This window comes from Falco biarmicus, chromosome 5 (genome assembly GCF_023638135.1).
Source record: "Falco biarmicus isolate bFalBia1 chromosome 5, bFalBia1.pri, whole genome shotgun sequence".
Lineage (NCBI taxonomy): Eukaryota > Metazoa > Chordata > Aves > Falconiformes > Falconidae > Falco > Falco biarmicus.
In genome coordinates, this window is record NC_079292.1 from 62,816,093 (window position 1) to 62,840,964 (window position 24,872).

Sequence of the window (24,872 nt, forward strand, 5' to 3'; positions counted from 1 at the left end):
CTGAATACAAATAGTCCAAATTAGGAGTGAAATGTCATGCCATTGAAAAAAAAAATTAACGGTAAATAAACACATGGGCATTTCTGTTAATTTCATGGAAATCAAATGACATTGTGAAGGAACAATGGGGAAAAGATAAATATTTTGCTAAAAACGTTTCCCAAGGCAAAGGGTGGCATTTCTTGTAAGCAAGCTACATACCGTTACCATTCCTCTTACAGATCTGCATGAGTATTGTGTTCTGCAAGCTGCAAAACCACCCACTGATCACTGCACTTACCTTCTGAGCCTTTTCTGGAACACACCAAAAGCTCTAAAGCAAAAGTACACTGCCAGAATGAAGATATCGCTGTCTCTGAATACTTCTGCTAAATGCAACTGAGCTGATACAGCCAGCATTTATCCTCAGCACAGGTTTTAGGAATTTATAACCTTTATTAACACAAGGATTATCCAATTAAAGTGCTATTAGCTACTAGTGATTATGAGACTGTGCTATCTTACTTAACACCAACATTGTTGCAGAACTGTTCGCTCCCGGCCTTAGATAGATGCACCATACAGACAAAAAAAAGCATGCTTTTTGGCATTCTTTTCAACTCAGGTAGTGCAAGTTGTGATACCAATAATTCATCTTTAAATTAACTGTGGAATAAATATTTTATTTATGTAGAGGTATATTCCTATATGAAAATAACTGACTATAAATGCAAAATACTCTTATTACTTGCAGTTTATTCATGCTAATTAATCATGCCAACTGATGCACTGTTAAATTCCGTTGAAACGTGCACTGTTAGAAAGATGTACTACTAGGAGGCATTACCGTAACAAGCAATTATTATAAAAATCTGGATTTATATGCATTAAAACTATCATGCTACTAATTTTAAAAAACATTTTCATTAAGTGAAATAATGAAAATCATGCCATACTAGGCAGACATTGTATGACGTCTAAACAGACATAAGCTTCATATGCAAGAACCATATGAAAGCTTACCTTAGATGACACTATACATTCAAAAATCCTTACTGTGTAACTAAGGGAGAGAGAGAAAGAGAAGTAACAATTTAATCGCAAACACAAAAGTAGAGAGAAAATGTTGAGTAAAATTATGCTTACAATTATGTCAAGATGATGCTTTAATCCTTAGTCATGTAAAATACGTAGGACTAGAAGCACATGAAGAGTAAAAGGTAGGGATCCAGTTCCGCTTCAAAATTATCATTAATAGGTAAAAGCAATATTAATATGTACAAGTAACTATAAATCCTGTAATTAGTCTAAAGAATACATTGGAACCCAATTATGCAACTGACATTTATGAAAAAGGTTTCCAAACGTAGCTTCAAAGAAGCTAACACATATATATATATATATACTATTTTCCACCAGGGAAAAAAAGCACACACATAACACTGAAGCGCATATATATATATATATATGTTGAAACTCTGTAAGGCAAAATAATCAAGTCCAGACTAATTACATACTTGTGCACTAAAGTATGTACTTTGTCATGTATCTGCATTTACATTACTTACAGCATGCTATTTGTAGGAGCCTTTACCTTTATATAAACATTTTGACTCTATAAATAAACACCCATGTATATACATTTATATGTGTGTATGTATATGAAAGCACTCAACTTGGTACCTATTTTAGTCTTTTAAGAAAAATGCTTTAATACTTCAAAAACTACAGGAACAGTTCTGTGCAGGATCATAGCCTGATTTCTTAACATGTTTTAGGTCTGAAATAGTAAATTTGGATGCATAACGTACTGCAGATTGGTTTCTGGGCATCTGTCGTTTTACAACTGCACTGTCAATATTCTGGGTTTGGGCAAGGCTACAAGCAAACACATTTCTATAGAAAAAGCCAAATTCTCTGAACCCCACCAACCCTGAATTTCAAGTAAGTTCTAGAGGAAAAAAAGTAAAACTATATTCTTGGAAGTAAAAGGTTTTCACTGATTTCAATTGGATCAAGATTTCATCTCTTAGGTTAAGCTCAGGCATGGATTATCATTCTGAGCACTAACTAATCAAAGAGTAATCTGCAATGAAGAATGCCTTTTAAGCACAGCAAATGATTTTATGATACTTCTGTTCTTTCAATAATTCTACAAACTAACTGAGAGCTGGTTTTTTGAGATGCAGATTTCTGTCTCCTAGAAAGATCTCAACGGTAGTCACAGTCATTAAATGAATTCTTTATAGGTACAGGTAGTTCTATGCCCAGTGGCACAGCAGAAATAAGTCTAAAACCTTTGTAACTCTGACATTACATACTCCTATTCTTGATTAATTTGGCCTTCTTTGCTCATGTGACATAGTCATTGTATGCCATGAGACACTAGCTAGTTTAATCTAAAACCGCAAATAAATACACACTTTGCATGCAGAAAATGCGTTTGCATGTGGAAAGAGAGGAAGGGAATGAAATGGAATGTCCAGAGGAGTATGCTTATTATAAACCTGGTTATTCCCCGCCAAGAAGAATGGTTCTCCTGGGTTAATTACTCCGTGATATATCACTGCAGAATTAGAATATTTACAGTGGTATTTATTCGCATTTGAAATTCTTCCCAGTTGATCTTAACACCTTTTAAAAAAATATTTCTTATACAGCATCTTTGCTACAATCAACCTGTTAAGAGTGATCACCAACCCTGATTTTGCTCTTAAGATAAACAATTTCCAAAGCTATTTGTTTCATGATAAGAGAAGCATGGTGCTTTATCTGAATCTTCTCATTGACCTCAGATACCTGATAAGGAATCAGTTCCTTACTGCTTGTGATGGGAGATTTACAGCCATATTTAAGGATCAACCTCAAGAATCTTAAGAGATGCATACATTATTTTCCCTAGTAAGGTATGAAACATGTATCATGAGATTCAGTGTATGCATCATCTTTCAAGATAAGTGAGGCAGAGTTAATCTTTTCTCTAAGATCTATTACATGACTTTTTACAGCACACTTATATTTACAAAAAAGCCATTGTATCTGCAGTTGTGTCAAGCTGGTCATGTAACTGCCATCTTTAAGTTCACTCAGCAAAACTTAATACGGAAGAATGAAATACTATCTGTCTGAAATAGCATAAATACACGGAAAACCTTTTTTTGAAGACGGAATAAGGTTTTACTACTTTTATTATTGTGCTTATAATTATCACTAAAAAATTTTCAGGAAACGCACATTAAATTTACTAACAACTATGGGTTTTACTTTTACACCTAAAATAATGTAAGCAGATGGCTAAAAATGTAGAAGACGGTAGCACACTGATATTATTCATAGCCAGAGCATTCACAGCCACTTGGCTGCTCAAAAACTATGCAAAATCAGAAATCCTGTTCTGTGAGCAGGTCTGTGATATTCCTACGGCTGAGTATATATATATGCACAATAATGTTCAGATCTCAAATACCTCAGAAATAGATGGATAAAAGAAATTCTAGCCAACATAAGTAAAATTCACTTAGTATGATATATACTGTTGCATGGCATAGATCTCTTTAGCATGACTTACTATCCAAAGACCTGTAATAATAGCACCATGGCTGGTACATTCACCAGATTGGTAGCATAGTCTTGAGTCTGTTTGTCTTATTCAGGCAACATTCAACTGTATCTCATCATTTTACAAACCCAGACCTTGACTGTTACTTGCTGGAATAAAGCTGAACCAGTTTAAAGCTATACGTATGAAAACAGACAGACAGCCACACACACACACACACTCTGCAGTCCATTTCCAGTGAGTCAGAAATCTGTAAGCCTTCGCTTCGCGTAGTGAGATGAGCAGTCATCTGAAGAGCTCTCCTAAATGAACAAATAGGCTGGAAAACTTAAAAGAATGATAATTCAACATGTAAATCAATAGAAAAGTGTAATAAGATGTAATTATGTTTTTATGCTCTGGCTGTCTAATTCTCATTTGCATTTGGCTGTATCATGTAGCAAACCCTGAGCCTACCCTGGTTTGCCAAGCTTCAGCTGCTGGGTTCACTTAATCCTATTCCCTTTGAATTCATCAGTTGGACTGCCAGTCACGTTAAGAGTGTCAGCACTGAACCCTTACAACAACTGTCCTTGTCTCTAAACCCTACAAATGGCTGTCTAAGCAGTCTTCAAAAAGGAGTCTAAAGTAATGGCTAAACCTGCCAGGATGGAAAGAGGCATCTCAGCAAGGGTGACCACTCACAGCCCAAACTGCGGGAGGGAACCACAATACCAAGCTTGGTGGAGGGGGCCGTAGGACCACACCAGGTGATTGTTAATATGAAATCAGATTCAGAAACCAACCATCAACTAGAGGAGGTGGGATTTAGGTTAATGAAGCAGCCCATCACATAGCTAAGAAGGGAGAAACAGCACGCAGCCCAGGTGGGATCCTAACATGTTGCTTGTGTTTTTCGGGACTTCTTCCAGGTGCGATGCAAAACTGAAGAAGTGCTCTGAGCAAGATGTTTATGGCATAGCATTCCAATTTTTCGGCTGATCTTTCAAAGTAAATATTACTTTATTTGAGAAGAAAGAAGACTCTTTGAGTCTAGAAATGTCTAAGCTACAAGACTTCTACAGTCAGTGGGTGCGAGAGGTTTTGTTTAAAAGTGGGCAAGAATGAACTAAATCTTGTCTAAAGGGAGTAATTCTTATGGCCCCATTCTCACTGTAGCAAAGGGATGTTCAACTGCAACCCCAAGATAAGGTCCCGGAGGAATTGAGACTGTAGGATGTGCTGCAAGCAGCTGACAGGATAATTAACACAACCCTCAGGCATGATGCAAAGCCCATGCATCTATCCAAGGTTTCCTGTGGGATGAAGATTGGGGGCAAGAATACTTGAATTCTGAGGTGCTAGGGTATGTTTGCAGTGCTAAGAACTGAGTCAAAGTCAGACTCACAGAGCTGGAAGCAATCTTGAGATGTCATTTAGTGTATCTCATAATCCTAACAAATGGTACTTCTGTCATTCTTCTAAACTACCCTTAAAGGCTCTTGGTACCAAAGGCTCTACAACCTGTGCAGGAAATCTGCTCTAGTGCTTCACTGCTCTGACTGTTTACCCTAAATGTTTACTACAATGTTACCAGATATAATTTTTTTGTTTTAATCTTTAATGCTGCTGTTATGGAAAGAATCAGCTGTGAATGGAATAGGTCTGGCAGCCTGTGAGCATAGTGTATCCTGTGCTTTCCACTTCAGAAAACTACTCAGAAAACTGGACCTATGAAAGTTAAATAAACATGTGTCAGCAAAAATCATCAGTGACATCATCTCAGTTGTACCTAGTAAACACTTTAATGAACAGAACTGTAGGGTTTTTCCTAGATACATTAACGCTAATTGACTGGCAAAGGATCTAAGCATTCCCAGCCTATTTTAGATACCAATCCATAGGTATCTATAAATGTAAGAAATTAAATCCCCCACCAATATTGATCAAAGACAAAAATCTCTCCACACTTCTCTCCTAAAAACTCTAACGTTGAGCAGCTTCCACTGTGAGAGAACAATTTCTTTGGAGCTGTTGCATATTAAAAAATAACCTGAATGACAAAAACATTCAGTGAAAAAAAGGTTCCAAGATCAACAGAAGCATCTATATTTCACAACAGCTGGAAAGGGAATTACTGAAGGGTAAGTGTGATCCATGGCAGCATTTTGAGTTTGGACTTCTTGAAATTGAGATATATTAGTTAAATTAATTCTTATCTTAAAAATATTTTGCAATATTCTGCACATTATATGTAAAATATTCTTTGTAAAACAAAGGACAGAAATAAACAGCTTCTTGTATTTAAAATGTGGTATTTGGTTGTACTACAAGCAAAGGGCTGATGGCTAAAAAGTTACAACTGAGTGTAAACATGCATGAGAACTTTAGGGCTTGGGGACTTAGGAATTTTAATGAAATGGCCTTTCAGTATAAAAAAAAAAAAAAATAGATGAAGTAACCTTCTCAGGTGATGAGGTCTTCCATTACGCTGAGAAATAGAAAGTTTGCTTGTGATTAAGGAAAACAATCATACTCAGGATAAGCACATAACCTTTTAAACACAGTATATTAAAAATAAATCATGAAAATTAAGAAACATATCATGCATATTTTCATTATATTAGTTAATTGTTCAACTTCTCAGACCAAAACTTTGTTGCAATGGCTTCTGGCTAGCAGATTTGAGCTGTGGGACAAGATAAATCAGAAAATACAGAAAATGGAAATTTAAATCAAAATTAAACACAATACAATCCACAAGGATATTAAATATTATGGTTTTCATTATAGACTAGCATGATGGAAGTAATATAGTTAGGCCCATATTCAGCTAGACTAAATTGACTTCCTCAGTTACACACTTTGTATCAGCCTGCTTTAGTCAGCTTTCCTTACTTAAAACCTCATATTAAGTTTTTCAGAAATACTTAGCTTATTCCACAGTTGAAACAAAAGCCTTTGGTGGGAGTTAGTCCAACTGACTCCATCTTTTCCTAGGAAGTAATTTTCTGAAAAATATGGTCCTAAGATTATTTGTTAGTAATCTAGTCGAAATCCTACTGCCAGTCATGATATCCCAGTCAATGTTAAACTACCTGGAATTCATAAAATTTATCTATTAATGAAAATACAGATATATCTTCAGTTGTAGAAGGCTAACCTACTTGGCCCTCTTTTCTGTATTTGCAAAAGCCATAGTTTTGAACACTCTGTTCTTAAAGTAAATACAGCAATTACATCAACTAGCTTGTGTCCTTGAGAACAATACTTCTTTTTGCTACATGATTTTGCTAACAAACTTCCTTAGAAGCAAATATTCTGTCTTTAATAAAGAATTTTAAAGCAGACAAAACCTACCCTGAACTAATCTTTCTTCCTCCTCTCCTTCTCCCTTCGCCATTCTCCTCAGACATCTGTCTCCTATCCAAGGTGATTTTCTTAATGTTTTCCTGAAGAGCTCTACAGCTGAGTCTTACTAGCATTCCTCAGGTAAGTGGCACAGCTCTGAGAGTTACAGTCTACTATTTTGTCACTTGTGAAAAAGTCCTTGCAATCACTGAAGATGTGAATTGACATCTGGCAGGGGGAAAGACTATAGCATAAGCACAGCATGGTGATCCTCAGAAAGAAAACAAAGCAACCAACATAGTTTATTTTGTCCTAACCAAGTTATTTTCTTCTGGAAAAGTTAAAAAAGTTGTTTTAACTCCCTTTTGCATTTACCTTGCATCATTTTGACTCCTGTGTGGATGCTGTTCAGACAAACAGGGTGTTTACAATGTTTTAAACTCCTTACCTTTTACTTCCAGTTTGCAATCAACTTCTGCCTCTCCAAGTTCATTGACTGCTCGGCAGCTGTAAGTACCCCCATCATAGGGGCTGGGTTTGCGGATCTCCAAGGTACAGACACCTTGGTTGCTGAACATTCGGTACTTTGGGTCATTCATTATGACGACTTTATTTTTCAGCCAGGTTATTTTGGGCTGTGGTAAAAACAAGAGAATGCCCACATGTACAAATCTGTGACTGAAATATGTTACTGCTTCCTGTGATTTTCAGTTAAAGGTGAGTAATTAAAAAAATGATGCAAAATAGATAAAGTAGTGATGGAAAGGAAGCTGTAATTCTTAAGTCAAAAATAAACATGCATCCTGCATCTCGTTTTAAGCATGATTTTTTCAGTGCAGCCCCTATCACATAATTAAAGTCATAAATTATAAGGCTGTTGTCAAAATAAGAGGTGCTGTGTCACGACAGCAATCATCTGAGCAATAGCTTTTGACATCTGTTTAAGTCAATAAGAAAAGCATGTTTTTTCACAGTAATTCGCACAGTAAGAAACTGTGAAGATGAAGAGTGAACAGCAAACGTTCTTAACCACTAGAGTTCTTATTTTACTAGGTCAGTTCAGTTTCTCACAACAGAAAATACACAACTCAAAAGAAACTGGAAGACGCATTGCACAGTGGGTCTGAGAACAAATATGGTCCCAGAATATTCCTGCAATGTGTTATTTCAAGCATAATTAGTTTTTTATAGCATAATTACGGCTTAATTTTATTAGCAACATTTACTGTTGTATTAACTGGGCAGCTGTTGTCAGTGCCAGCCCCAGAATAGCTCAGCCTTTTCCTGAGGTTCTGCCTGTAACATTACAATGCCTATAACACAGAGAAGGAGGTCCTTTTTGTGTTCTTTAGAGCCCATGCCACCACTCTTTTTGCCTTCAGCCAGGCTTGTGAGTGAGACAAATGGTAAGAATGGTATTACAATTTCAGGTTAAGCTGTCTCATATTGTAACTGATACTGTTAGGAGCTATGCTGTACCTTGGGGTTGCCCCGAACGCTGCAGTTCAAAGTAGCATTGTAACCAGCTACAGCAAATGTGTTGACTAGAGGCTGAGTAAACAATGGCCGTTCACTGAAGTCAAAATCATCGTAAACTGGGTATTTGTAGACTTTACCTATGAAATGAAAATAAAACATTTATAAAAAGCATGCTGGCGTGTAGCTAAATACCCAAGCATCATAAATAGCTACAAAGAGTCAGTTCTGATCTGCACTGCTTTAGGTACCAACATGACTCTAGCAGTCGCACTTGTAGGGGAGGCTGGAAGTGCACTTGCAAAGGGACTATAGCCCTTGGTCATACTATAGCACAGATGTCTGAGAGTTCCTCTGTGTTTCCCGAGTAGGTGGCTTACAAAATAATACATGCTTATTCTGTGTCTTTGCCTGCATGCCCTGCATTTACAGAACAGGACAGATCCCAGCTGATGTACTGCAGGATGCCTGCCTTGACAAGCCTTGTTCACTCTTGCCAATTACTTTTCACAGTTTGTTCTGATTACGAACTGGCTCTACATATGAAAACCCATTTTTCTTTCTGCTTCATACAGTGCACCAACAATACAGATACCTGCATGGATGTAGCTTCTGTACAAGGAAAACATGGTAGTAAAATCTAGTTTCTTACTGCCGCTTTATCCCTGCTCTGCAGGGGAGATTACCATCAATAAACCATCTTCACCCACAAACTAAGCTGGCATGTAAAACAGCTGGACAGACCGACATCTGTTCCTGCGCACAAGTAACATGAAACAACTTTGCTTCACTGAAACCTGATCCAAACTCTTATACTGACTTGAGTGCAGCTTAGTACTTGCCCTCATGACAAGAGCAAGCAATAGTGAGAAAAGCAATTCCTGTAGCCATTCCTTTGTTCATGATCCTATTTCTAAAAGGGGTAGTTTTCTTTTTAATAATGGAAGTGAGGTCCAGTACCCTGGGCCTTCAGTCCTTCAGCCTGGCTGTGTGGGTTGTACAGGTTGTCTGTCCTCTGCATCATGGCAGTCACATATTCCTTCCTTTCAAACAAAGTGAGGTGGTTTGGTTTGATTTTCTTCCTTTAAACCACCTGTTTGTAGAATTTCCTTTCCACACGGGACAGGGTTTGGGGTTTTTTTTGTTTGTTTGTTTGTCTCTAAAGTTTACAGTACCATTTCAAACTGTCAGTTTCTGAAATGTCAGGATTTCTGACTGCAGAATCAGAATTTGTACAGCTCCACCTGCAAGAGATGTGAAGCAGGGGTTACGCTTATCTATTGGATCCTGTCTGAAATGGACAGGAGCACTTGCACTGATGCCAAAACTCCTCTGGCAGACAGTGATCCACCACTTCGAACAGGGCAGCTGCTATACTCCTCTTCCAGCTCTTGTTGTCTTAGATCTGCCAGTGGTGACTTGCGTCTGAGATCCAAGATGGGAGAAAATGTCAGAACATGGGAAAAATGTCCCACTTGGTTAAAAAAAACCAACTATGACCTATGTGGGCAAACCAAGAAGTCCTAATATGAAATGCCCTAACTGTTACTTGCACCTGGTCTCAGGGCCAGGAATGCATCTGAGTGGTTTAGAGATACAGCCTTTACCTCTGATCACCTTCCAGCCTCCGAACACAACCCCTTCCCTTTTGAAAAGGAACAGATAATTAGCTAACCATCCTTTGCAATCAAAGCACTCTCTTTGGTCATCGTTGCATCCTCGCTGAGGCCGCACATGTTTTCAGCGAAGATCCGGAAGTAGTACTCGTTTCCTATGATGAGCTCGTTAATGGTGGCACTGGTGCGGTGGTAGTGCTCCATTACTGTGAACCATTCCTGAAAGATACAGACACAGAGACTGAGCTTCCCCACAGCACCCAGCACCTCTCAGCCATGAGTTGCTTAGAAGAATCATCAAGCTTGTGGGAGTAAGATTTTTCTTTTAAGGGAATGTTAATGAATGCTAAAATAGTGAAGCTAACGGTAATGAATGAGATGAGTGATAATGAGAATACCACAGAGCTCACTGCTGAGCAGTGAAGGCTGAATGGAAAGTGACCTCTCCCGAATTGTTACAGTCTGTTTGTTGAGAAGGTTTGTTTTAGGAAATCCAGTATTACAAAGGCTGTATTGTGTGAAGCAAGGCAGGCTCCATTCCTTGTCCACGCTGCTGACTGAGAAGGTACTGCGGCAGATCAGAAAACTGGAGGCACTGAGGGAAAAGTATTAGCATGTACTCACAAGACGCCAGTGTGCTAATCTACCCCCTGTTCCACAGGCTGAGTGTTCATGAGCAATGTAATTTTATGCAGGTAGTCCTCTTGTATCTAAAGGCTCAGACGGGGAGGTGGGTTTTAGCATTTTAGTCTTGCAGCAGTAACAGGACATGTGAATTCTATCCTAGTACACAAAACCTGAATAACAAACTGAGATGAAAGAGATTAATGCTACAATGCAATTAATATAAAGTGCAGTGTGACCACAGCAATGTTTTTGCTTTTCTTTACTGTGCCTGCCCTACATAGTTTTCTTGCTTTTCTAAAGGTGAGCTTGTGCTGAGTTCCCTGTGCCACAGTCTGCATTGATATTTGGTCACCTTTAGGAGCCAAAGTGCCTTTTGGGAAAACAGTTTTCTACAGAGGGCCAGCTATGCCAGAACTGCAAAATTCACCACCACAGGGAATGCGGGGACACTACGACCTGAATGATCCATGATACACTGGACCCTAGACACGACACTGCTGTTGTTGCTTTCTCCTTGACACAGTGATATAGAGACAGGGGACATCATTGCTTTGGTTGCTATACAGAGAGCATCTATTCTTATAGTCTGAGGAGAAAATAAAAATGAAGGATGGGGTGGGAAATAGTGGCACAGGAAGAATGAATTGATCAGACCATGAAGCAGATGAACATATTAAAGTGGGAGAAGGGAACAGGAAAAATATTTGTTTAGGTAAGGCAACTCCCAAAATATTGTCTGAGATTTTCAGTATGTAAATCTGCAATTAAGTGTTAAATCTAAGAATCCAACTACTGTCTTTTAAGGAATTGTAAAATTCATGTTAGTTTAATGAAAATAATAAACATCTCTGTATTGCATTTTTAATCTGTTAATCTCAAAGCAGTTTGCAAAATACATAGGTACCATTTTGACATGGGTATTAAGGAGTGGCAATGACTTCCACAATGTGACACTACAGCTCTGAATACAGCAGTACTACATTTTGATTCTAGTAACAACCTACTGCCTTCAGAATTAATGTTTTGGGGTTTTATTTTCTGTGCTGAGACAAAGGAAAAAAAATCAAATTACTTTCCTCAGATCCACCTCTCCTTTCCTTCTTAGTCCTCCTCTTTGGTGTCACCTGAAAACATTCCCATTTCTGGGCTTTAGATACAGTGAACAGGAGATTTTTAGATTTTTCAGAGAGGTATTGCAGATTTCCTGAACACTGACTAATCAATGCTTTGTCCGCCTACATCAATTTAAGCTTGTAAGGAATTTTATTTTTAAAAGGGAGAATTCATGAATACATCAGTCATTTGAACCTCTCTTTACTACTTACCATACTCTTCTTATCTGCTTTTTGAATAGTGTACCCAGTAATGGCAGCATTGCCATCATCTTTTGGTGGCTTCCATGATAAATTTACATTCTCTCCCCAGACGTCCTCAATAGTTACAACCTCTGGTGGGCCTGGGCGATCTGTAATGAAAATATGGCAGCTGACATTTTCTGCTGTTTGCTTTCTCTCTCTCTGTCTTTCCTACACACACTTTCCACTTCATTTGATTTCTCTCTCTTTCTTTCAACTTGCACATGCCAAAACTAATGTCAAAAGAAAGCTGAGGTTGGAAAATAAAACTTGCCAAAGTTAAGACAGAATTTTCAGAATTCTGAAAAACTTAAATTGACCACTTTGTGAGTATGGTTTCTGATATGCATATGCTCTTGAATTGCATAAGGGCATGATAGTTTGGAAAAGGTAATACCAGTTGGAGATGTGATCCTAAAAGACAAGGTCAGACAATCATAAAGGCTGTGACCAGTTTTGCCTATTATGTAAAGAAACAGATGGGTAAAAAAGAAAAGTAACTGTGCTTTCTTGTCTGCCTTTCCTACTTTCATGTATTTTCAGTGTTTAGGATTTCTTCTCCATTAAACTTGTGACAAAGTTACTATGAATTTACTGCCATTTCGGACTATGGATACCACTCAACAGGAAAAAGCTTGCATCCTGGATAGACAAGAACATGAAAAACATAACAGTAAAAAAAAAAAAAAAAAGACTGACATGTTCCAGCAAGGACCTGCTGTTGTGTAGGGAGGTTTACTTAGAGACCACAAATCTACATCCAAGTAATTGGATGTGGAGAGTTATCACTGGCAAGAAGGATTCTCTTTGGGATTCCTCTCCTTTCCTATAGCTGTGGAATGACTGGAGTCTGCTTCTGTGGCATGCATTTATTTCTGTTTCTCAAAACATACCAACAATCTGAATATCTATTGTAGCTTTGTCCTCCAAGTTCTCTACTTCCACTTTCATGTCATATTCGCCTGAGTGGCTCCTTTCTGCTTTTCGGATGAAAATGATAGTGTCATTCTCAGTGTTGCGGATGTTGATATCGTTCTTGTCGATTGGAGAACCATTTTTCTGCCATGACACTTTTGCTCTTGGTCTTCCCTGTGAGAAGCCAGGAAACAGTTTGATTTTGGGAGGGAAAAGGAAGGGAGTGAAAACAGATTTGTTTCCCCTTTTTCCCAAACAGGAAATAAGAAACTGTTCTGAAAGAAACTGAGAATTCTTTTAGCATTTGAGATGTAATCATATTAATTTATCTAAAACGCAACATTCTTTCTTTCTTTCTCCGCCCCCCCCCCCCCCCCCCCGGAGATTGAAAATATTTGCAAATTTTGGCTGAATTAGGCAATTAACTTTCAGGCTAAATTTGGTAGTTAATTTCTACTTTTCTAAAAGAAAGAGAAAACCCCAGAAAACGCAGAACAAAATATTTTGCACTCTGGAAGTGGCTACATTCCCTACACTGCTAGTGAAAGAAGAAAGTAATAAACTAAACCTCCAGGGATCTCTTTTCTTTCATCGCAAAAGCTGTTAGAATAGTTGTTAGGTAGGCTGGATTGATATCTTTTCTGTGCCTTTTTTGTGGGCCTAGTAGTGCCCAATTTCAGTACTGAAGTCAGAGTAAATTTCACCTGCTTTACCATGGGATTTGCCTTCCTGAGGCAAACAATTGCAGATGCTGTCTGAAAAGAGTAATCTCACACCTTTTTGAATGCCTTATCTTAGAGAATAACCACATAATCCTCCTTTAATTTCTCAAGAGCAGTGTATCTTGCAGTGTATTGCTGATCAAGGTTTTAATAGGCTTTTATTGGCCTTGTGGAAGGCAGATTATGCCTACCCAGTATCTTTATGTGTGCAGACATGAAATAGAAATTAATTCTGCCATAATCCTTGTATTCAGAGGAATAAGGACCCTGCAGGTAGAGAGGTGTGGGAATGAAGGTTAATATGATGCTGTGGGAAACTGTGCTATAGCTTTAGAAATAATCACGTTATAGCTGCAATCTCAAGGATTCTATAGGAGACAGTGAAACTGCCCACTCTTCCCCTCCCTTTTCCTCTCTCATGACAAAAAATTCATTAAATGCTACAGTCCTCACCCTTGATACCATATCAAACTACTGCCAGTGTAATCATTTTGCATTCTGTTAGCGATCATCTCACACGTAATGTCTACTGTGAGCAGTATCCTTGGTATAAGAGATGACAAATCAGCCTAAGCTAGTTTACCCAATTCATTAATTAGCTTGACATAATTTCTTTGAGATGTCAAAGCAAAAGCTTTCAAGCATGTACTTCAGGGTGCTTCCATATCTGCTTTAGTTAACTCTCTGGCCTACCAAAGTTGCACAGAAATAAGTTAAAAAGCAGCGGTATAAGAAAAATAGAGTATTTTCTTGTAAATGTTTTTAATTCTTACCTGGAAAGGAATAACAAGATTCACAGTTTCTCCAACTCTTCGAGTATAGGTTTGTTTCAAGTGTCTTGGTAGACGAATCTTTGGAGGTTCTGAAAAAAACCAAAATTTTGTGTTTGACATGTATCTTCTTTTCTAACTGAGGCAGCAGTGGTGGGCATTGGTATAAATAGGAAACTGTGTAGTCTACAGTTCCAGAAGTGACTAATGAGTGAGGTATCTTAAATTTCTTGGTCCCACAATATTACATTCAGTACATCATCACTTTTTGTAATACCAAATGCTATGGCGGTAGGAATAGGTGGAATAAAGCACAACTTTAAAAAAGCAACATCAGGCTCAGGTTTGGCAGAAAAACAAGCTCTGAAAGACTCAGAAACAAAACAAATTAAAAGAATTAAGATTTTCTTAAACACAGTTTCATGATTTCTAGCCACTGCGCAATGGCTATGTAAGGCCATATCATCTTTTGCCAACAAGTATTAGCCTTAATAAAACAGAATTAGGTATGGAAGCAGAGTGTATATGTGGGTGAGCATAGGCAGGAGGATCTTACCTATCACTTCCTTGACTAAAATAGGCTGTGGGTGGTACCTGGGCTCACTTTCACCAGCAGCATTCACAGCTTTAACTCTCACAAGGATTTTTGAGCCAGTCGGCAGGTCATTGATAGTAAACTTCGTTTTGTCTGTCAGCTCCGGGTTAGCCACAATCCATTCATCAGCTAGTTTAGGGAAAAGAGGAGGGGAGGACGAGGGGAGGACGAATCAAAAGAATAGGGAATTATAAATACATTCACTGCATGGATGAGGAAAATTACAGAACAGTAATAGATTCATTTTATTTTAATGAATACCTCTGTTTTTCTAGTTATGTTATAACTTGATATTGATTTACTTCCATACATAGGAAGAATGTTTCAAACTTTAAAGGGTTTCTGTTTATTATACGTTTATATTTAAAGAAATAGATGGTTTTAAAGTGTGTCTATCATTTAATTGTACCAGAGAGAAAACTGATTAGTTTTTAAATTTAGCTGATAGAAAACAAGGGGTACATAGACTATATTTCCAGAACACTCATCATTGCTTTAACAGCTTCCTTGGAGCAAAGTGGGTTTTACAATTAATTTCAACCAGTACTGAGTAACCTTGAAAGTACCACTGAGAGCACAGGGATGAGAGAAACACAGAATATTCACAAATTGCAATTAAATGCCGTATCTTATTGTGCCTTTAAAAAAGGAAGGCTGTGCCAGAATTATTCACATAATTACAGCATTCTCAGGTTTTTTATCCTACCCCTAGGCAGTTGCATGTAATCCATAGAGTGATCATAACAGTACAATCTTTCAGAAGAGCTTCAATTACAAATGATACTTTCTTTTCCACCCTGCCCTCCAAACACAGAATGCTTTAACACTGCTGGCACCTTGACATTTGGAGTCAGATTTATGCAGTGGCAAGTCAGTATCAATACTTTCTACATCATATAAAGACAGCAAGATAGCATTATAAAATTGGCACAGAAGACAAGAGAACTATTATAAACTAGAAAGCCTCGCAGACTTAGAGTGCAATACTGTGGTTACATTTTCAGAACAGTGTGTCTTACTTTTAAGAAATAAGTTCTCTTTAAGCTGCTTCTCGCAGCTTCTAGCAGAAGATGATTGCAATCAGTGACTGTTCCCTGAGCACCTCCCCCTCCCTTATCCATGTACTACAGCAAGTTCTGTAGACTGTTGCCCCTAAAATTCACTCTCAGAAATTTATCTTTATTTTTAAAGAGAGAGTTTTTCTTTCATTAAAGATTTATATCCTTTGTTGAATACTGTACCTTCCAGGTTAAAAGGTGGCTCCAGCAATTCCTCAGACAGATCTGTCGATATACCTTGTGAGAATCCATCTTTAAAATTAATCAGAGACACCCACTTTCACACAGATGGAGCATTTTGTCAGTGGTTAGCAATTCCTGTTAGTAAGTATGCAAAGATAGATGCTGGGCTTTAAAGATTTAGAGGACCCGTATTTAGGGAGACTGCAGGGAGGAAAGAGATGGAAGAGGGCATCTAGATCAAAGAACAGTTATGCATAATGCTCACAGGAAAGCTAAGGACAAAGGAAGAGGAGGAGAGAAGGTTGGTTTTTTTCCTTGGGCTTGATCACAGCCCTGGAAAGATGAAAAGAAAGAGACAAAAGGAACATCTGGAAGAGAGAAACAAAACAAAATGATGATGGGAGAAAGTGTAGGAGGAGAAGAAAACACATCATAGAAGAGAAGAAATTCAGAGAATTCTGAGAGACAGAAGAGAAGTCTTGGAAAAAAGCTTGGGGAAACAGAGGAAGAGAACACATTTAGCTAAAGGCAACATAGAAAGAAAAGTAAAGAAGGCCAAAACCATGGATGATGACAGGTATGATGTAATCACTAAAGCTTTATTTCCTGGAAAAGGCTATCACTGCCCTGGATTTCCTGGAATCCTGGACATGGCTATTTTCAGGATAATAAAAATACCATTCTAGTATCTGGCAAAGATCTCAGCCAACAGAGACTCTCTGAAATGCTTATTTACTAGCTATGAAAACTGATCGTCTGTAGGTACAATGGCCCTTGGAAGATAGATAAACGTAGTGTCCTAGGGAAAACTAGGGCCAAGCTCATCAGACTACCCTGGAAAGAGCCAGTTGGCAGCATACTTTAGTAGGAATTGACTTCTCCAGTGCCAACAAGATTTGGTCTGCTCCACATCTCCGCAGCAAGAATTTCAAGTTGAAAGTTGTAAACTAGCCCTGGGGAGTTCTATATTCAGGTTATTCACACCCATGCAATGCCAGCTCCAGATGCTCATGATGAGACTCCAGTTCAGTAATATATACAGAGAGCTGTCGAAGGTACTACCATAATTAAGCAAGTCCAAGAGTCCATCATGTTGATCACATTATGACGTTCAGACTAAAGGGAAATACCAGTTTTTGTGACGTCAAACCAATGCTCATGGTATTTGATTCTTCTAAACTATAATTATATATATATATATTGTCCTCCTGTTTTCAGCTTGTGACTTCTCATATGATTTCTATGTTAAGGAAGACTCAAAAAAGCCCTCTTCAAAACTACTTCAGTGACAATGATGAAAGAATGGAGAAGGTAAAGACAAATGAGTTTACAAACAGTTAACTAGAAGAAAAGAACAGCAGAATGAATATAGACAGTCATTAAAAGTATCTTGAAATGGAAGAGTTATTAAACATTATAGAAGAAATTAGTTTGAGGCAGAACAGGCACTGAAAGGACTGAGAAAAGGAGGCACTGTGATATTGCAAGAAAGAAAAAAAGGACCAAACACAAAGAGGATGTATATTTGAATAACAAGTCTTTTTGAGTTGGGATTTTCTACTAAGATGGCTTCTTCCTAACCATTTTCATAACATATATACATAAATAATGTCAATTGTGTATATATAGATGTATATGCATATATAGGAGGCATATATAGATATACATAAACACTCAGAAAGCTATGTAAAATACATTGTACCCATTGTATTTTAACTGAGATGGGTAACAATAAAATGACAGACTTGACTGCCATTTTGTTGTGTCTTCATATGTTTTAAACCTATCTGAAAAGAAAAAATTAAAGAATTTGTTCCATTCAACCCGTATACAATGATCCTCTGTCTAATAGCTCTTAAAAGAGATTTGGGAGATTCCTCTAAAAACCATACTTTTCATTAGCATATATGTATTTCTCATCCTCTCTTACCACCTAATTTGGATATATGATACTGTAATGTCAAGGGTTTTATGACAGTAGCATATTACAAGCACTTGTAATTTTTCCCCCGCCATCCTACCAATGCTAACCAGAACATAATATACAGCATACACTGAAGTCCTTACATTGACAGTCCCCTTTATATTCCCATACATCTTGCCTGTGCAATGGAAACATTATAGGAATGCTACATCTTGATGTAACACTGCATGCTTACTTGTCCTGAGCGGTTTCTGCAGCTCCTTCCCAATATACAAGGAAAACCCTTCCTACCATTCCAGCTGTGTCTGCCTTCAGGGAATCTTCTCCAGACCTCTGAGCTTCTTGAAGTCTGTTCCTGCTCCTTACAGATATTCCGCTCAATACTAGAAGATGCTGAGTGCTCCTGAGAAAAGCCTGCGGTTCTTCTTCACTCCCTCTCCCACTCGCCTGAGTGAGAGCTGAGGGCACTCTGCTCCTGTGGTATCTGACCACTTTTGTGAACTACTCTTTTCCTGGATTGTCTGAATCTGAAACATGTGACAATGTGAATGGCAAGTTCTGTCCTCTACCTCTCGTCTCCAGGCTGTGGAAAAGCTTTCATTGAAATAAATGCCTTTACGAAAAAAGGTGTCCAACTCATCACTTGATTTACAGTGCAATTAAGAGCAGCAGCTAGCAGAGCTGAGTATAACGGTATCCCATTCATCCGAATGTACAACACTGCTGGAGTCCCACGGGCTGGCATTTGCCCACAGAAGCTGGGTATTGCACAATTGCACATACGGCTCCAGGCTATTTGATACTTACCCTGGTGCTGGTGGATTTTACTTTTTGAAAATAGATTTCATTTGATGCCAGCTCAGAATATCACCTGCTGGAAAATACTCTTTCTGCTGCTTGATCACCAAAGACTCTTAGTTGTAAAATATAAATTATATTTCCCTATTCCTTGTTATTTTACTCTCGTAAGTTTATTCAGTCTCTTACATCTTTCTTTCTCCTTCAGTTCTGCACAGATTTACGTCTTAGATGGACATAGTTAAAGATCCTGTATCTAACTACAATGAAACATTGGAGAAATTCAAAATCCAGACACGAACATTGCATGCCTAGATAAATACTACAGCCAGCTATTGAAGAGGCTGTCTGTCCTCAGTATTGGGAACTGGCATTTGAAGTAGCCAGTTAGTAATATGTCAAGATCGGGATTACCACACTGAGGACCTCTCATCCCTAAAACCCAGCCAACATGCACATACTTTTGACCACGCTTACAGCCATTCATTATTTCCTACTGATCCATCCATCCATCTACTCTTTACTGCATTGACTCTTCATTTAGCTTAAAAAAAAGAGGATAGCTATTAACACGGAACTTGGTACACTACAACAGATTATAAGGCTTTTGATTTGGATTTCAGATCAAATACTAGATGGGTTGAAATACAATCAATTGGTGGGATCTGGAATACAAACCAAAGGAAGCCTGAACAAAACCCTGCTGCTTGAGGTTTTCTGACTGATTAGTCTCTGCCTTAAAGTGAGAGCACCTAATACCTGTAGAGAAAAAAATGGAGAAAGTCTCACCTACTTTCACTGTGAGTAACATACCACAGTCGTTGTCACTTACTTCCTTCGAAGCAGTACTCTACAACATAGCCATCTAACCCTGCTGCTCCAATGTGGTCTGGTGGCCTCCATTTCATTGTAACTGAGGTGTCAGTCACTCCATCCACTGCCAGGAGAGTTGGTGGACTAGTAACAGCTGAAGCAAGCAGGCAGCGGGGAGAAGGCAGAAAACAGTGTTACAATTAAGGGTTTATATTTATGGTGTGCATTCCTCTCATTTAGCATCATAGGTGACAGGCTAAATCCTGCCTACCAGGCATTTCTAGTCACCCCTGGCCCATCTTTCCCAATTCGGACCAAACTAGAAGAAGCAGGTACCTCATCCTTTGTCTGCTCACAGCCTACCCCAGAGTTAAATTCCTCCTGCTGAGGAGTGAGGAGGACAAACAGTAGTGGAAAGTTGTGAGCTGTGTGTTCTCCAACAGTAGGTATTTTCTGTCAAGAGGAGAGCATGTTGTAGCAATAATAGGCACCTTCTTCCCTCTCCTCTGCATTGTGTGGGGCCACTGAGCAAGGTGGGAACCTTTGCTGGCCTACAGAACAAGACACCTTTCTTATACAGGGACTTGTAGCTGTCAAAGTAGTTTGAAAAATCTGTTTCTTTATATGCAAAAGCCACCAAATAGACTAGTCTGTCACTAGGTGAATGACAAGGCCCTCTAGCTGTTACATTAATATAAAGCAATAAAATGACACATAGAATAGTATACAGTATGACCTAGCCTAATCTGGATTGTCTGCAAAAGGATATTGAAAATATGGGAACCCCTTCTGGGAAAAAAGCCCTTACTTCAGCTAATGGGGATCCATGAGACAGAGAGTGAAATTAGGGACTATTTAAATGTATCTTATTGTATGATTTGTTGCAATATTGGGCAAATTCACTTAATTTTTTTCCATAGATTTCTATGTTTATGATAGATCATATACCTATGGCTATTCTTTTTAAATGGAAACGTATGGATTATTGGTGAATACTTGTACATTTTTAAATGGCAAGCTACTATAACAGCAAAGTACAAGTAGTGAAACATGAAAGGTTGTCTCATTTTCATACAGTGCAACCTGCAAATAGTGATCTTTACACTTCTGGTCACTTTTCCTGAGCATTTTTGGCCAAAAGCCAGTGTCTGACTGAATTTATAGCGGGAGAAAGACACACAAAACAACGAAGACTATAATCTACTATCTTTATCAGTTCTCTAAATTGCTGGTTTGACTGGCAATGGTTTGACTCTATTGACTCAGGAGGTACCTATGATACACACAAACATCAAACTGTTAAGTCTTGTCCTTAAAACACATTGACCATAGTATTGACCATATCAGGCTCAACTACAGCGTGTCACTTTTATTGTAGTGCACCATTTTTCTGTCTATACATCCTTGTTTAATGTTTATAAAAGATGATAAGTCCTTCAGACATAGACATATAATGAAGACAGGTCCTGAGCAACACAAGTGCAATGGGAACTACAGTTACATAATTAGATGACTGTAATAATGTATTAATGATAATTTTCTAAATGCATACCTATCTCTATGCCCTTGATTACTTACCTAAAGGAACAAAGGACTTAGAAGGCATACTTGGCTTGGAAATGCCTATTGCATTAACAGCAAATACACGGACCTCATAAGCAACACCTTCAATCATCTTCTTTGGCTCAAAAGTTGTTTCTTTACACAGTTCAAAATTCAACCTCATCCACCTGGAGCTTTGTTTCTTTTTCCTTTCAATGAAATATCCTATTGACCAAACAAAACATTATTATACTAAGTGGTAGCAAAAAGCTCAATAGTGAGGGGTCTAGTTTTTGACTGCTCAAGGGCCTTTTTTTTCTGGAAACACATCAATATCCCCTTCTAGCCTCAGAGTGGTTTAGGGGCTATTATTAAGTTTTTCCAATTGCAAGCTGTCTGGTAGTCACCTGTTCGGCTTTCACAGCCACCTACGAACTTTTTTCAGACTTCACTTACAAAACCACTGTGTTTAGTTCAGAGTGAAAAGGGCCCCTCTGACTTTCCTCTTTGTTCAGTATTGGAAGATATTCTGATTTACTCAGTAAATTGTTTCTGAAATTCTTGCTAACATTCAAACAGGCTAACTGTTCAAAGTTTGGTGTTACAAGAGGTTGCCTTTCAAGTAGGGGCGTTCATAATGTGGCAACATACAAAATGACAAATCTCAAAGCATTAGAAAAATAGGTATCTGATAAAGTTGAGGACTGGTTAGAACATTCTTGCAACTGGATACTCAAGGTTCAGCTCTCCAGGGCCTGAGCTACACTCAGACCCTATTGCGTTAATTATTTGGAGTTTGTTTCTTTTGTCTATATTAGAGCATCACCACAAAAAAAATTATAAAAATAAATAAAAAAAGGACTTACCTAAGATGGGTGATCCACCATCATTTGCTGGAGGTTCCCAGGTCATAACACACCAGTCTTCACCCACCTCAGTCACATTTGGTGCCTGAGGAGGATCAGGGACATCTGTTGTACACAAAGTAAATATTAATTAAAAAAATAAATATGTTTCTTCTTTTTGCATAGGTTGAAATAAAAAAAGTCAAGTAAGAAACAATTTGAAGTGCAACAGGAGTTCCTAATGAGGAGGGAGAGAGGAAGGTGGTCTTTGTGGATCCTGGCAGGTGGTTAGGAAGGCATAAGCTCTTCAGCACAGTCAGGATGCCTGAGAGGCACTTGAGGGTGTGTGATAAGAGAGAGCCCAGAACCACAAGGCGCATGGAGAACAGAGTGTTAAGGGCAGCCTGAGGCAGCTGCACACATGTGGCCCCTGCAGCATGAGATGGCAGCGGGGTGGTAATTAGCTCCTACTTGAATCCCATGCTAAGCTCCTGTGTCCTTTGGGGACACTGGGCCTTAGTATCCTTGCACCTCAATTCTACATCTGAAAACGGGGACAAACAGGGAAATGGAATTTTTCTGAGACTCCACAACAGTTTGGTAGCTAGGGAGGACAGCACCTACAGAAAAGACCCTGCAGATATAGAAAGAATTTGTCTCTTGTTGCAGTGCAGAAAAGTAGGGTTCTTCAAGGAGCAGTTATTGAAAAGTCCTGTGATAAAAGACATGGCTCAGGTACACTGTTCCACATGACTTACCAACCACTTTAATGTTGATTAAAGCTGTGTCCTCTCCAGCCTCATTCTTTAACGTTATTCTGAAAGGACCTGAATCCTCCCTCTCAGCTGTATCTATGACCAGACAGCTGCTGTCTGAGTATGTTTCTGCCCGTATTCTTCCACTGTCTGTGAGCCACTAGAAAGCAGAGCAAGCAGAGGGAAAAGTCATATTTTCTGGATTTCAGAATCAAAATTCTCAAAAATCAAAATCTAAATGCAGTAAAGGATACTTCAGAAAAATACTAAAGCAACTATAAGAAAAAACACACAAAGCTCAGAATTTCAGTCACCTAATGATCACAAAAATGACAAAATAACTGAGGGACAATTAATAACTTTAAATTGCGGTAACTGTTTAGTACTCAGATCAGCCTTTGCATCTCAAAGGAAGAGGCACTAGCCTTAGTTGTCCTGTGAGCAAGAACATGCTTTTGTCAACACTGCTGTCATTAATTTGATGGAAAAAGAGTAGTGGTTTCTCCCAGAAGTCAGACTGAAATGTAATTAATTTAGTTTAAACATCAGAGTGATTGTAGTGCTCAGTAGTTTTTCCTCACAGATTTCAAATGCTGGCACATATTTTGGAGTAAGAGCTCCCCTAGAATAATTCCCTATTTGACAAGTCCACAGTGATGATACTACAATTAATATTTGAAAAACAGTAGTCAAGAGGTTTGCCCAGATAGTTCTGACAAATCCAGTAATAATAACATGTTCCAGCTTCCGCATACAACAAAAATTTAGATGTGAAAAGTGGCTTTTTGGCATTACACAGTCAGGGATTGATCTGTGCAGTTTTGCTTTAAGACACCAGATGCAAGATGCCAGTTGCCCAGCCTCATTTCATTCAGGGCTTGACACTCTATCAGGATTTATCTTTTGTTTTCCCAAACCAGAACCTGGCAGCCATTCTGGGCACTATGTACAGAAGAAGTAGCCATTTGGTATTTTCACTAGTTTTCTTCTGCATCTCATACATCCCTCTCCTTTATAATTTATTTATAGCAAACCACATTTTTTCCTTTGTTAGTTTCAGCCTTTCCTCAAAAAGACCGAAAAGGTACTAAATAATATTTATCCATTTTACCCTTTCTTCCTGAGCAAGGAGAGTTTTTTAGATCAAGTGCATCTCCTCCTTATTTTCTGCATTAAAATCAATGTCTTCACAAGGCTAGAGGTTATTTTTTGAAGGAAAAGGCCCATGGTTAAGCTGAAGAGATGTGTATAATGACAATGTACCTTGTCCCCTTTACTCCACATGACTTTTGGAGTTGGCTCGCCAGTGATGGGGATCTCAAGTCGTAGTTTGCTTCCTGCCACTACTGTCACAGTGTTACCTTCCCCAAGACCATCCAGGTGGAGTTTAGGAGGATCTGAAAAAGGAGAGTTTGTTCAAATGTGCTATGTAGCTGCCAATGTAGAGAAACATGCTCTATGTTTTGTATTTTCCTGGTATTTTTAGTCAACCGATATTTTGTTCAGAAGAAAATTTGTTAAGAGGATTTCTTTTTAAGGAAATAGTTGTCCGATGAAAAATTGTGGCACCACACAGATTTTGAAATAGTAAGATCATAAAAAAATAAATCTGTCTTGCTGAGGCAGAATTATATATATTCAGGTAAATTCTGAGAGAGATTTCCTCTGAGTGGCTCTTGTGAATTTCCTTTGCAGGCTTTCTATAACACTTTTTGCCTTGCTTCAGACATCACTGTTCTTATAGCGTAAAAGTTTTCTTAACTCAAATCCTTTTTCTGAAAATGAAATGGCCACTTTTATTGTACCCTATCCTCTTACAACCTTTTTTTAATGTATTGGAAGTTGTGTCAGTGGGCATACCCCTCTAGTACCACTTCCGTCTTCATTCTCCCTAAACCTTGCCAATACTTGTTCTAACACAGATATTTCATTTCTTTCAGCTTCAATTACAGAACATATTTTGTAAAACTTTGGTCATTTATATTGCTCTCCTTTTGACTTCCCAGTTGC

General features: G+C 38.3%; 1 protein-coding gene across 2 annotated transcripts in view; it reads right to left on the reverse strand.

Annotated features, from left to right (window-relative positions):
• The window catches only part of MYBPC1 (myosin binding protein C1), a 93,699-nt gene that overhangs the window by 4,893 nt on the left and 63,934 nt on the right, over positions 1–24,872 (reverse strand). For both annotated transcript variants that reach the window (XM_056339878.1, XM_056339879.1), the window contains 15 exons: positions 24,126–24,259; positions 22,866–23,022; positions 22,129–22,233; positions 21,299–21,487; positions 19,740–19,874; positions 16,186–16,254; positions 14,906–15,073; positions 14,353–14,441; positions 12,836–13,031; positions 11,913–12,052; positions 10,020–10,179; positions 8,348–8,484; positions 7,317–7,503; positions 2,487–2,545; positions 1,003–1,042 (listed from right to left, as the gene is read on the reverse strand). In XM_056339878.1, coding sequence (XP_056195853.1) covers positions 1,022–1,042; positions 2,487–2,545; positions 7,317–7,503; positions 8,348–8,484; positions 10,020–10,179; positions 11,913–12,052; positions 12,836–13,031; positions 14,353–14,441; positions 14,906–15,073; positions 16,186–16,254; positions 19,740–19,874; positions 21,299–21,487; positions 22,129–22,233; positions 22,866–23,022; positions 24,126–24,259 — 1,946 coding nt within the window. In that variant the 3' untranslated portion in view covers positions 1,003–1,021. The remainder of the gene's footprint in view (positions 1–1,002; positions 1,043–2,486; positions 2,546–7,316; positions 7,504–8,347; positions 8,485–10,019; positions 10,180–11,912; positions 12,053–12,835; positions 13,032–14,352; positions 14,442–14,905; positions 15,074–16,185; positions 16,255–19,739; positions 19,875–21,298; positions 21,488–22,128; positions 22,234–22,865; positions 23,023–24,125; positions 24,260–24,872) is intronic.